The sequence below is a fragment of the Tripterygium wilfordii genome, chromosome 5 (genome assembly GCF_013401445.1).
Source record: "Tripterygium wilfordii isolate XIE 37 chromosome 5, ASM1340144v1, whole genome shotgun sequence".
Lineage (NCBI taxonomy): Eukaryota > Viridiplantae > Streptophyta > Magnoliopsida > Celastrales > Celastraceae > Tripterygium > Tripterygium wilfordii.
Window position 1 is genome coordinate 12015177 of NC_052236.1, and position 13265 is coordinate 12028441.

General features: G+C 39.5%; 2 protein-coding genes across 2 annotated transcripts; both read left to right on the forward strand.

Moving 5' to 3' along the window:
• The first annotated feature begins 365 nt into the window (after positions 1–365).
• Positions 366–6195, forward strand: LOC119998714 (CDPK-related kinase 7-like). Its single transcript, XM_038846088.1, has 11 exons — positions 366–1527; positions 2223–2353; positions 2744–2785; positions 2871–2979; positions 3819–3897; positions 3998–4294; positions 4588–4700; positions 4837–4944; positions 5041–5103; positions 5215–5382; positions 5627–6195. The coding sequence occupies exons 1-11, from the start codon at positions 1045–1047 to the stop codon at positions 5762–5764; spliced, it is 1731 nt and encodes a 576-aa protein (XP_038702016.1). The 5' UTR covers positions 366–1044; the 3' UTR covers positions 5765–6195.
• A 1587-nt stretch (positions 6196–7782) lies between these two features.
• Positions 7783–12845, forward strand: LOC119998715. Its single transcript, XM_038846090.1, has 6 exons — positions 7783–8239; positions 9041–9133; positions 9320–9553; positions 10853–10955; positions 11821–12050; positions 12445–12845. Exons 1-6 carry the CDS (start codon positions 7908–7910, stop codon positions 12665–12667), a joined length of 1215 nt encoding a protein of 404 aa, XP_038702018.1. The 5' UTR covers positions 7783–7907; the 3' UTR covers positions 12668–12845.
• Positions 12846–13265: the final 420 nt, after the last annotated feature.

A 13265-nucleotide genomic window follows, 5' to 3' on the forward strand; every position in this document is an offset into this window, starting at 1 on the left:
AAAGTGATGAGAGAGAAAGGAGTCAAAATGTGAGGAGAGGAGAGAGAAAGAGATGAGAGAGAAAGAAGAGAGAGAAAGAAAGGAGTGAGGAGAGAGATGAGGGAAAAAATGAGAAGAGAGTAGAGATGAGAAAATAAAGTAGTAAAAAATATTATTTTATGTTTAGGGAAGTGAATAGTGGTTCTCTAGATGTAGGGAACTACTGTTCATATTCTGTAAAATAAGGAACCTCTAGGTAATCTGATGCAGAGCTCTATTTTGACAAAATCTCTAAATTTTACAGATAGACTCATGTTTAGGTAATATGATGTGGATGCTCTTATTTTGAGAGAGAAGACAATCAACATCTCTCTATTACTTCCCCTCTCTCTCTCTCTTCAACAATCACAAAATGCACAACACACTCAAATACCATTAACAGAAAAGGCTTACAGAAAAGCAAGCAAAAGAAGGTTTTCCTTGGTTTTCTTTATTTTTATTTTTTCTCACTTTTCTTGCTGCCTCTGCTAAGCATCTTTTGCTTACTTTTTCCCCTGTGCTTTTGCCTCCCATTCACTCCTTCGTCTAGGAGAAAAAGAAAGTAAGAAATTTGGTTATATTTTTCTGTCTTTGGTTCCTCTCATTGTCTCCTCTTACAGCTTCACCTACAATCTGTTCTACTTCTTTTTCTATCCATCTGGCATTGTTTCTTGGTCACCAAAGTCTTGTCCCTTTCTTTTCTCCATTTGATTTTAAGTCTTTAATCATTTTCTTGGGTTTCGACTTTTGGGATTTTCCTGGGAATAGATTTGGGAGAGAATTCACAGTGCGATTGATTCCCTTTGTGGGTTTGCTTTATTAAAGCCGTTGAATTCAGTTTCTAGTGCTATTCTTTTCTGGGTTTTCTTAATGAAGCTGTAAAATTCAGTTTTTTTTTTCCCCTTTTCTTTCATGAACTTCAATTCTTTGAATTCTCACTGTATCCTTCTTGACCTTCTTAGATTGGGACAAAGTTTTGATATTTTTTGACCGAAATTTCTTTACTTTTTTCACTTCTCTGTTTCAATGGGACTTTGTCATGGAAAACCCATTCAGAACCCAGAAAATCAACTCAATAACTTGACAATTAGTAGTGAGAGTGATCCACCGCTGAATTCCCGCTCTAACAAGTCCTCAAACTTCCCCTTCTACAGCCCAAGTCCTCTCCGAAGTGTCTTCAAGAACTCGCCGGCGATATCGAGCGTGACCTCCACTCCACTACGCCTGTTCAAACGCCCCTTTCCGCCTCCATCTCCGGCCAAACACATACGTTCATTGCTTGCCCGAAGACACGGCTCTGTCAAACCCAACGAGGCATCAATCCCAGAGGGAACTGAGGGAGAGATCGGTTTGGACAAGAATTTTGGGTATTCTAAACAGTTTCTGTCACATTATGAGCTTGGTGAAGAAGTGGGGCGTGGGCATTTTGGGTATACTTGCTCTGCCAGAGCCAAGAAAGGAAATTTGAAGGGCCAGGATGTGGCTGTCAAAGTTATCCCAAAATCTAAGGTTTGATCCTGAATTTACTTGTTTTATTAGGAAAATCTCTACTGAATTTGTATGTTATATATGTGATGCAAATTTCTGCAATGGAGAATTTGATCTGGACAGGATATCATGTGGTCTGTTTGCATTTTTGGAGCCAGCATCCTTTCCATTCTGATTTGTCTTGTTATGCCATTGTTGTATGTTTGTGGTCATAGTGAGGATTCTAGCTCTTGGTGACAGTCTCTAAGTTAGTGGTGTTTACTTAGGAGAGTGGTGTGCTATGGCAGGGTTTAAAAGTGGATCTAATTCTAATACCATGTTGTATTGATGAAGACAATAATAGATGCGTGCATGATCGGCATCATGCGAAAATGACAAAGTTTGAAGATGGATACAATGATGGAGCTTTATACGTTTTATTTGATGCCGACCTTTTGATTTCACCATTGTTTTTGGTCAGTCTAGTGAAAAGTAGCTGTCGGTTAATGCTGTTATGATTTTGACATTATTCGCTATTTCACTCCATCCAGAGAAGGCACGTCGTTGGTTTCTCCATGATGTTAATGTCATTTTCTTGATAGGAAGGTCTATTGCTCCCTGATTATTGGGCTGAGTACAAGAGAACATTTATCAATAAATATTTTTTTTCTTGGCTGTCGATTGTGGATATCCATGAAGAATTGTTTTCTTCTTCTGAAAATGTTCATGTTTGGCAGATGACCACCGCTATTGCTATCGAGGATGTAAGACGAGAGGTGAAGATATTACGGGCTTTGACAGGACATAAGAACCTAGTAGAGTTCTATGATGCCTATGAGGATGATGAGAGTGTTTATATCATAATGGAGTAAGTTTGAGTTGCTTCACCTCTTTCATACTTTTACTGCATTTTGGTTTAGCTAATCTATAATCATATTTCACAATGATCATTAGATTATGACATTTACACATGGCAATAATGCGCATATATGGCTGGCATGTAGAATTTTACGTAATTAGTTCTTTTTAACACATTATTCTCTAATTATTTCTCATGTAAAGAAGTCATAGCAGTGGTGGTCACTTTTGGAGCTTAGCCCCTAATGCGTGTTTGATCCTAAATAGAAATCAATGGTGGAAACGAATACACTTGTGGATTCCCTTTGATTTTCTCAGACTCATGTAGCCGACCCCAAACTTTTGGGATAAAAGGCTTAGATGATGATGATGAACCCCTAATGTGTGTTATGATTTTCAGGTTGTGTGAAGGTGGTGAACTATTGGATAGAATACTCTCGAGGTACTCACACTGTCTCAAATAGTTTTTTTCATGGTTAATCATCTCCTTCCTTTGTAACCTTTTAATTCTCTTTCACATTATGAAGGGGTGGAAAATACTCGGAAGAAGATGCAAAGATTGTTTTGGTTCAAATATTAAGTGTCGTTGCCTTCTGTCATCTCCAAGGCGTGGTTCACCGTGACCTCAAGCCGGAGGTAACTGACTGATAAAGAGAATTGATTTTTGTATTTGTTGATATGTGCTGCTGTCAATGTTGTATCAGACATGAATTCGAGGGCAGGTCAGCATGTATGTGAAATCTAAGCATGACTGTTAGAAACCTCAGTTGATTGACTTTTAAGAGTGGTTGAAAGATATTGAAACCCTATTGTTAGTTAAATGAAATTAGAACTACTGGTAAAATGATAACAAGAATGCCTTGAATCCTATTTGGTTCTATTCTTGGAGTTGTAAACTTGAAAAACCTCCCGTTAGCAACTTTGCCATTCTTTGCTGTTCTTTCACCACACCTTAGAGTTCGTGTTTGATTATGGGAAACAGCCTCTGCTATGCAGGGTAAGGCTTTGTACATCTTGCCCTTTCCCAAACCCACCTTCTTTCACCACACCTTAGGAGTTTGTGTTTGATTATCGGAAACAGCATCCGCTCTGAAGGGTTAGGGCATTGTATGTCTTGCCTTTCCCAATCCCTTCTTCATTGTGGAAGCCTTGTGCGTGTGAGTAGTTTACCTTTTTACCCTAGGTTATTTTTCATGTATTTATTTGATAATGATCTCGTTCAAGATATGACATGCTCTACCCAAATTTTGGGCAGTTTTGAATATCTTATTATGACCACATTAAAGCTTGGTTTGGATTCCGATTCTGCTTTGATTACTATTGTAGGCTAGTTGCAGTTCACACACAGTTCTGTGATTTTTCATTACTAAAGAAATGAGAGGTCGGAGTTTCTAAGAGATGTGTTTGCTGAAGTTACTCTTCCGATTTGGTGGATTTTCCTTTTCCAATCATAATGAGTGACGTTTTGTTTTCAGAATTTTCTTTTTACTACCAAAGAGGAGAATTCTACTTTGAAGGCAATTGATTTTGGACTCTCTGACTATGTTAAGCCTGGTATGACCTATAACATGAGGACTGTGTCCCAGCCCCTTACACTGTTGATACCCGTTTTCTTTACAGAATGTAGGATTTTGACTGTTGAAATTTTTTGTAGATGAAAGACTCAATGACATTGTGGGAAGTGCATATTATGTAGCTCCTGAGGTTCTGCATAGATCATATGGGACAGAGGCAGACATGTGGAGTATTGGTGTGATAGCTTATATTCTTTTATGTGGGAGCCGACCATTTTGGGCAAGGACGGAATCTGGCATCTTCCGAGCTGTCCTTAAGGCAGATCCAAGCTTTGATGAAGCTCCTTGGCCATCTTTATCCCCTGAGGCAATAGATTTTGTGAAGAGATTGTTAAATAAGGATTACCGGAAGAGACTAACTGCAGCTCAGGCTCTGAGTAAGTAACTGAAGCCATTCTTAAAATTGTTCTATCCTGATAATATCGCTTCCCCTACAATTGCATGTATTATCTTGGCCATTTTAGACTGCCAACCGTCTTTATTGTTTCCACCATTTGTTCCGTTCCTGCAACTCATTTGGATCTTCAAACAATTTGATAATTAATCAATGGAGTACAGCACTTTGATTTTCTGTATCCCACAAGTGTATATCTAAACACGACTGACAATAGGTATCCACATCTTTCTAAGATAATAGGATTCTAATATCATTGTGTGGGATTGTGTTCAGGTCATCCATGGCTTGCCAATCATCATGACCTAAAGATACCATTGGACACGATAGTTTTTAAGCTTGCACGAGCTTATACATGCTCTTCTTCTTTACGAAAATCAGCGCTGGGGGTAAGTAGTTTATCGCCTTAAGGTTTTGCAAAATTTTGAAGTTCCTCCTCATTCATTATTCATCATTATTTATGTCTGAAACTTTAATTGGGTGGTGCAACAAATTTCATAGAGTAAGCTTCTGCTATTGTGACAGGCTCTTGCAAAGACTCTAACCATATCTCAGCTAGCTTATCTCCGGGAACAGTTTACATTGTTAGGGCCAACCAAAAATGGTTTCATTTCTATGCAGAACTTTAAAACGGTTAGCTTCATTTCTTTATTTTCTGTGTCATCATCTTATGTAACATTTGTATTATCTATTATCTCTCATCATTCTAAATTTCAATTGAATAAGCAGGCAATGGTGAGGAACTCCACAAACGCCATGAAGGATTCCCGGGTCCTTGATTATGTCCAGATGGTAACTCCATCACATTCATTGTAATTGGTTTCTATTTAGACAGATTTACTTCCTGGAATGAAAATAATGATAAAAAAATGTTAGCTGATAATCCATCCTTACTCGATCCAGGTTGGTTCCATTCAGTACAGAAAACTAGATTTTGAAGATTTTTGTGCAGCTGCCATAAGTGTGCATCAGCTGGAAGGAATGGATTGTTGGGAGCAACATGCGAGTCGTGCTTACGAGTTGTTTGAGAAAGATGGAAACAGACCTATTATGATAGAAGAACTTGCCTCGGTATGCTCTTTTCCGTTCCCTGCTCATGTCCCTCGATTATGGTCTTTTTCTTTTTAAGTCCCTTTCAAGGTGATGTTGGAGGAAGAGACTCAAATTCAACGCTACGATGCTCTAAGAATGAATGGGATGCAAATCCAAAATTTCCCCATTTCCACATCAACAATTATACAAAACCTGAAGCAAGAATGTATTATCTGCAAATTGGTTGCGATACTGATTTTCCTGTAATTTTGGTTTATTACAGGAACTTGGGCTGAGCCCCTCGGTACCTGTTCATGTAGTTCTTCAGGACTGGATTCGACACACTGATGGAAAGCTGAGTTTCTTGGGTTTTGTAAGACTTCTCCACGGTGCTTCCTCGCGCGCATTTCAGAAGGCTTAAAATTGAAGACCTGCTAGGCATAGTATTAGTTCAACTTCTATTATCGCTCTCCTTGTGCTGAAATGTCCAAAGGAGACAAAACCGTGTGCCCGATGTGATCCGAGACAAACCAGCTTCATCCTGATCACCCAAAGAGGGTTGCTACAAAGTTCAAGATATAGCCTTCATGGCATGCATTTGCTATCAGCAACATTAGCAGCATTTTCTTCATTAGTCCACAAGTTCTCTCTATATTTTCTTGAATTTTTCCTGTTTTGTGATTGTTTAGATGATGATATGTACAGATGAGGGTAGAATGAGAAAGTGTATTCTAGGGGATTTAGCAAATAGATTGGGATTGAAGTGGGTTGTGGTTTCTTGGGTTTATCTCTTGTACCCATCACACTTTTTTTTTTTGAGTTTTAATAGTAAAGTTTTCTTCATGTGATCAATATAGAAGGAAAGGCTTTGATTGCCAAAATCAATCAAATTGAAGAATTGAAGAGTTGATTTATGAAGAAGTAAGCTGTTTCAAATAATATACCTCGCGTTCTAACGCGATGAGGGCTCTTGGAGGAAAAGGAACGTGATGAGGGCTTTGTGCAGGAAAAGTCATTGCAGTGATCATCATAGACAATGGCTCGTGCAGGAAAAGTCACTACAATGACCATCATAGACGAGAGCTCTTGCATGAAAATTCACTACAGTGAGTCAGTGATCATCATAGACAAGGGATCGTGCAGGAAAAGTCATTGGATTGACCATCACAGATGATGGCTCGTGTAGGAAAAGTTATTGCAGTGACCATTACAGATGTCCTGTCTATTTCTTACTTGTATATGTTTTATTGTTGTGAGCTGTGCACAAGATATGATATGTATGTATGTATGAGCTCTCAACTTTACACAAAAACTTCTCCTTTCAACTCTGCACTGCCAACCCTAATAGTCTTCCCTTCTATATAATCATCAACCCACATGAAGTTATGATCAGAAGTTTTATCCGTACGTGCAATTCTTACTTTCTACTGTGGCTGTGTTGCAGCCTTTGAAAGCCATCATATTCACTCATTACTTACCTTGGCAATCATGCATGTAAGGTAAGTTAGGTGAACCGTGAATGGAGGTAAAAATAATCACCAAATAAGAGCTTTTTCTTGGAATATCATGATAACTTGGTTAGGACTCATGTACTTTGAGATTTACTGTTTGAGAGTTTAATATGAAACCATTAGGGTGATATGTGTGTCAAGGTTCGATTTAAATGAGTAGTATTAAAAAAAAAACCATTAGGGTTATAGTCTAGTGGTGAATCTTTGGGGTCAAATTGTATGGACTCATTCAAACCAGAAGCAATATCTTTGTGACCAAGCGTTGAATTTTGGCCTAGTTTACCATGTCGTAAGGTGAGAAATTTTTGTGTGTACGGACCTGACGACCCTAGTTAGGCTTATATCGATTGTCCAAAGGACAAGTTTGTATGATGTGGTTATCGGTTAAAACAAATGTCTCGTCGATCTTGGATGAGTCCTATGTAGTGGCCAAAAATGGTCGGGCCCATTTTCCTCAGCTATGCTTCAAAGCCCATTCAATTCTTTGACTAATAAGGCTCAATGCCTACACTTTATATCAAATCCACTATGAACACTTTAGACTATTCACAAATAGGCACATGGACCGCCACAAGCATCACAACTATACACTCTGCATTTACTGACGTTCTTGATTGGAACACTCTATCCATATCATCATCATCTATTTAGGCAACTTGCCACCCAACCTTTCTCTTCATCTCGCTCTCATCATTTGCCTTAGTCGCAATTACCAGAGTCGATTTCAGGGATTGACCAATCACAAGGAGGTGAACCAGAATATACTTAGAGAATACGCTCTCTTCAACCTAAAGCATATTTGTAGGTTGTTGCTAACCCACTTTGACTTTTAAACGATTGTAACGCCTATAATATATTTTAATATTTCATTATAATGTTTTGTTATTATGATTAGGGATGTGATCAGGTGGCGAGATCTAATCTAATAAACTAATGATTCATGAGACCACCTTCATTGCTTGAAGTCTACTAAAACTAAAATAACGATATGCTCAAATCGTCAACTACTCAAGATCTCTCCTTTCTCCTTCCATCTCTTCATCTTCAGTTCCAATGGCGACAATTAACAAAACCCTAAAGCTCAAATCAAAACCCAGATCCCCAATTCTCACTCTCTTCTTTTTCCTTGCTGCCATTGCCTTGCTCTGTTTGTTTTCCTCTCTGGTTTCCACTAATGAGTTCTCCTTTTCGTCTACAAAGACCACGCTACAAAACTTGGTGAATCTCGGCAACAAGAATTCGAGAACCCATGTCTTCCCTGATAAGGTATTGTACTGGGGAAACAGGATTGATTGCCCTGGCAAGCATTGCGAGTCCTGTGAAGGACTGGGTCATCAGGAATCTAGCCTCCGGTGCGCCCTTGAAGAGGCTATGCTCTTAAATAGGTAGGTGAGGATCACATTGTTTTAACTTCATAGTGTTTGTCGATTCCTTGCATGGAGTTGTTATATTTCGTTTTCTAGATTAGAAGTTCCAGTGTTTTTTATGGTATGTTTAGAAAGCTGATTGTGGATTGTATTTAGTGGGAAATCGTGTGAAAATGGGAAATTCAGGGGAAAAAAAACTGTTAAAAGTTGTTGGGATGTTCAATATGCTTACAAATAGTCAAGCTATTTGGCTTAGTTTGGATAGTATTTTGCGGTATTTTCAAGTTTTAGTATGCTTATGTATGTTAATATTTTGGATTTTACTTTTGCTTCCACATATATATGAAGTCAATATATAATCTGTCTTACTGGGGTGTTTGGATGTTCGTTTGGGTTCGATGTTTTTTCAAGATCAAACTTTGAATGAACTGGGCTTCTTAACACATGATACTGAAATAAGTGTAATTTCTTTGGTGTCTATTCTCAATTCTCATTTGCAGCTCCTGTCTCTCTATTTTTGCTTCAAGTGATTGCAGAATGCAGATTATGTGTTGTTTTTTTTTTTGATTTCAGAGTAGCTAATTCATTTGGAGTTGAATCTAAGATGATAACAGAATTTCATGAATGCCAATAAATGGAATGACTTCTACATTAACATGTTCATTATTGTAAAGTTTTAGCCATTTGTAATGCAATCTAAAAAAAATGTGTTTTGTTTTCTATTTTCTGTAAATGAACCACTATTCAGTGTACTATTAAGTAGTCTTACTCTTTACATGATGTTGCCCAGGATTTTACAATTTTCCCTATTGTTTGCAGAACTTTTGTGATGCCTTCTAGGATGTGTATCAATCCAATACACAACAAGAAGGGGATTCTTCATAGCTCCGACAATGCAAGTTCACAGGAAAGGTGAAGATGTGGGAAAAATTGATTATCTTGATTTATTATTGAGGAGCTTTGGTCCAAATGCTGTATTTGAATTTGAGGCTTTGGGTTCTTTTAGTCATTTATTACCATCTAATTATGTGTTCGGTCAGATACTCAAAGACAAAAGACTAGTGCCTTCTGATCTGAATAGGTCTTTGTGTTTTGTAGGTGGGCAGCAAACTCCTGTGCCATGGACTCTATGTACGACATTGACCTCATATCCCAAACTGTACCTGTCATTGTAGACAATTCAAAAATGTGGCACCGGGTATTATCTACAAGTATGAAGTTGGGAGCTAGAGGGATTGCTCACGTGGAAGGGGTCTCTAGAGTTGATCTCAAAGAGAACAGACGCTACTCAAATATCTTGCTCATAAATCGAACAGCAAGTCCTCTTTCATGGTAATCTAAAAGTTTTAAATTTGCTGCTCTTTTCTTAATTTGTGAAAGTTAGGATTTGAGGTGTGTTAGATGTATTGATGCTGGAACTACTCTGAAGTCCATTTAGTGTTTCTTCTCGTCTTTGTTATTTTAGGGGCTTTTCTCGTCTTTACCTTTCTGTTGAAAGGACTTGCCCATACACAAAAAGTGATTATAGGTTTTGAACCCTTTGATAAAGTTGGAATTGGATGTCACATGTTATAATTATGCGGTCTGATAGGATTGTCCCACATCAAAAGATGTGGGAGCTAAGGTGTTATTTATAGGGGGAGGTATGGGCCTCCCTTAGTACCCAAGGTTTTTTAGTATGGGCTGGGAGGCCTTGGGTACAGCTGGCCCATATGGGTGGGTGTCGGTTGGGCCTTGGGTGCTGAGCGTGTATAGGCGCGACTCTATCAATGGTATCGGAGCATGATCCTGTTGTGCCTTCAACTTGGGGCCGCGCCTGTGGAGTGGCCGGCCATGGTGCTCGACCAACGGGGGTGCGCCTGCCGGAGTGGTCGGCCATGGTGCACGACCATAGGGGGGAGGTATGGGCCTCCCTTAGTACCCAAGGTTTTCTAGAGTCGCGCCCATACACGATGGGCACCCAAGGCCCAACCGACACCCACCCATATGGGCCGGCTGTACCCAAGGCCTCCCAGCCCATACTAGAAAACCTTGGGTACTAAGGGAGGCCCATACCTCCCCCTATAAACAACACCTTAGCTTCCACATCTTTCGATGTGGGACTATCCTATCAATACCCTCCCCTTCAAGACCAACGCCCACGTTGGTCGTGCACCATGGCAGACCACTCCGGCAGGCGCACCCCCGTTGGTCGAGCACCATGGCCGGCCACTCCACAGGCGCGGCCCCAAGTTGAAGGCACAACAGGATCATGCTCCGATACCATTGATAGAGTCGCGCCCATACACGCTTAGCACCCAAGGCCCAACCGACACCCACTCATATGGGCCGACTGTACCCAAGGCCTCCCAGCCCATACTAGAAAACCTTGGGTACTAAGGGAGGCCCATACCTCCCCCTATAAACAACACCTTAGCTCTCACATCTTTCGATGTGGGACAATCCTATCACGGTCCAGTTAAAAATCCAAAAAGAACAGAAGTTCATGTGCTTGTAGCATGGTTCTCATTTTGTCATTAGTCATTGGGACTGTTTTTCCTGCACTTATTTATGAAACAGCTAAAACTTCTTATTATTGTTACATTTTCCTCCCTCTTTTTGACATAGGCACTAAAACTGATGGTCGTTCAGGTTTATGGAGTGTGCGGATCGGAAGAATCGTAGTTCCATAATGTTGCCATATTCATTTCTCCCCACTATGGCAGCACCCAAATTAAGGGATGCAGCAAACAAGGTTTGTGATATGTAACATCATTTAGTTTTGTCCTTATAAATTTGTGGTGTTGTTGCATTTGAAGATAATTTATTTATGATGTAATGCCTTCCTCCCCTTTCCGCAGAATGTGCTCTTTTACGCTCTTATTTGCACACACGCACACAAACACACATATTTGACATGCAATCCATTTTATTAAACAAAATTCAGTCCAATCTCTTGGTAATATGCTTTTCAGATTTTCAGTTACCGTGCTTGAGCAAATAGTTAACCTGGAGATGTACTGGGGGCTGGACAAGTGTTCGCACTTGACACTAGCAGTATATTGTATGTTTATGCTGAGTGCTTGAGTACTTGTTAAAAACCATTTATGATGCTTGTTAAAAATTAACTTGGAGATGTGATGGGGGCCTAGCAGGGTATCATATGTTTATGCCAAGTTCTTTGTAAATCTTATTTAGTGATTGAAAATTCATCTACAGGAAGTATTTAGTTGATGGAATATATTTTTATCTGTGTGACCTTCTTGACCTTAACCTTACCATTTCGAGGGAATCTACTTTCATGTGGAACAATGACAGTGATAAGGTGAACTTCTGCTAGCCAGGGCACCTGCCAGCTCGTTTTGAAGTTGGACAATTCACTCAAATGAGAAGTCCTTGAGTTCTCAATCGTTGTCTCATAAGCACCTGAGAAAGCTCGAGAAATTGAGAACAAATACTATAATGGAGTGTAGTCTACTTAGAGATTTGGATGTTCTTCTCTTCTTGTGGGAGGGAAGGGAGTTTGCGTGTCTATAGAAATTCAAGGGTTTATATCATCCCCACATGCCAACCATGTCTTCCACTTTGACAATATATTTTATTTGTTTCTTTTTTGACAGGTCAAGGCTCTTCTTGGCGATTATGATGCCATCCATGTCCGTCGGGGTGACAAAATAAAAACCAGGAAGGACAGGTTTGGGGTTGAAAGGACCCTACATCCTCATCTGGATAGGGACACACGTCCAGAGTTTATTATGCGCAGGATTGAAAAATGGGTCCCGCCAGGACGAACTCTTTTTATTGCTTCAAATGAGAGGACTCCTGGTTTTTTCGCTCCTCTATCAGTTAGGTAAATTCCTCTCAAGCCTCAAGCTCATCTTCTTATGTAGTTAGAATTGTGGATAATTGAAAATGTCTCGGGAAAAAAGAATTGATATGCATCTATCTAAGGTCTTTGGGTGACGTGCATGTCCTTTTCTATACGGACTTTAAGATGTTATATGGGATTCCTTTGAAATGCCATGATAGCGTAAGGCGGGTATCTCTGTTTGATTTCTATATTCTTCCATTGGGCCAAAAGTCGGAGTTTATTCGGTTGCATTTCATATTTATCTCAGGACCTTGATCAGTTCCAATAACAACTAATTTCTTGTAATTCCCCACTTTCCCATTTAGATTGAAACTTCAAACTCTTCTTGAAATTCTCATACGATTACTTGGTCGAAAAAAAACCTTACTTGCAGGTACAAGATGGCATATTCTTCGAATTTCAGCCATATAATCGATCCCTTGATCGAGAACAATTACCAGTTGTTCATGATCGAGAGGCTAATCATGACGGGCGCCAAAAAATTCATCAGAACGTACAAAGAAGATGATACAGATCTCAGCCTGACTGATGATCCGAAGAAGAACACCAAGAACTGGCAAATACCTGTTTATACCATGGACGAAGAGGGAAGCTGAAACTGTATCTGTAAGTGTTCTCATATATATCTTAGCTTCCGAGCATTACAATTCTGTCAAGCAGAAATAGTATATGCTTGCGCTTGTAGCCATCCGTGCACGTCAAAATACAAGCATGCAGTTTACGCTGCTCAAAGCCTTGAGCGGAGAATCACAAAATTTTGGTACAATTACAATACAAAGTTTGTCCGCGTTTCTTTATTTGATTTATACAGTTCTTTCAAGAGGAGGAAAAAATTTTGCACCAATTTTTCTTACCTGTAGAGTCTACGATACATTTTATTCCGCGTATGTAGAATGTAGTCAAACATGCGGCGGCTGAAAGATAACACAGGATAACATTTGTACGTGCTAGGCTTAGCAATGACCCATTTTATAAATTGCGATGATAAAAACACCCATAAGAGTTGAACTCATGATCCCGCTTGCGCTAAGAGTTAAGTGAGATCAAGTTCATCTCAACCAATGATCCGTTGTTGGAGATCTGAAACACATCAATAAATACTGTATGCTCTGGACCACGAGTCCGCATGAATTTGTTATGCCGGGCTGTTTATGGAATACTTAAGCTCGAAAACACATTTGTTGAGTAAGAAAT

Bases quoted from the DNA above. Each gene is read 5' to 3' on its own strand.
- LOC119998714 (XM_038846088.1), top strand. From the start codon at position 1,045: ATGGGACTTTGTCATGGAAAACCCATTCAGAACCCAGAAAATCAACTC. The intron at 2,980-3,818 runs GTAACTGACTGA...TTTTGTTTTCAG, and splicing joins ACCGTGACCTCAAGCCGGAG to AATTTTCTTTTTACTACCAA. The intron at 4,295-4,587 runs GTAAGTAACTGA...GATTGTGTTCAG, and splicing joins AACTGCAGCTCAGGCTCTGA to GTCATCCATGGCTTGCCAAT.
- LOC119998715 (XM_038846090.1), top strand. From the start codon at position 7,908: ATGGCGACAATTAACAAAACCCTAAAGCTCAAATCAAAACCCAGATCC. The intron at 9,134-9,319 runs GTGAAGATGTGG...TGTGTTTTGTAG, and splicing joins AATGCAAGTTCACAGGAAAG to GTGGGCAGCAAACTCCTGTG. The intron at 10,956-11,820 runs GTTTGTGATATG...CTTTTTTGACAG, and splicing joins TAAGGGATGCAGCAAACAAG to GTCAAGGCTCTTCTTGGCGA.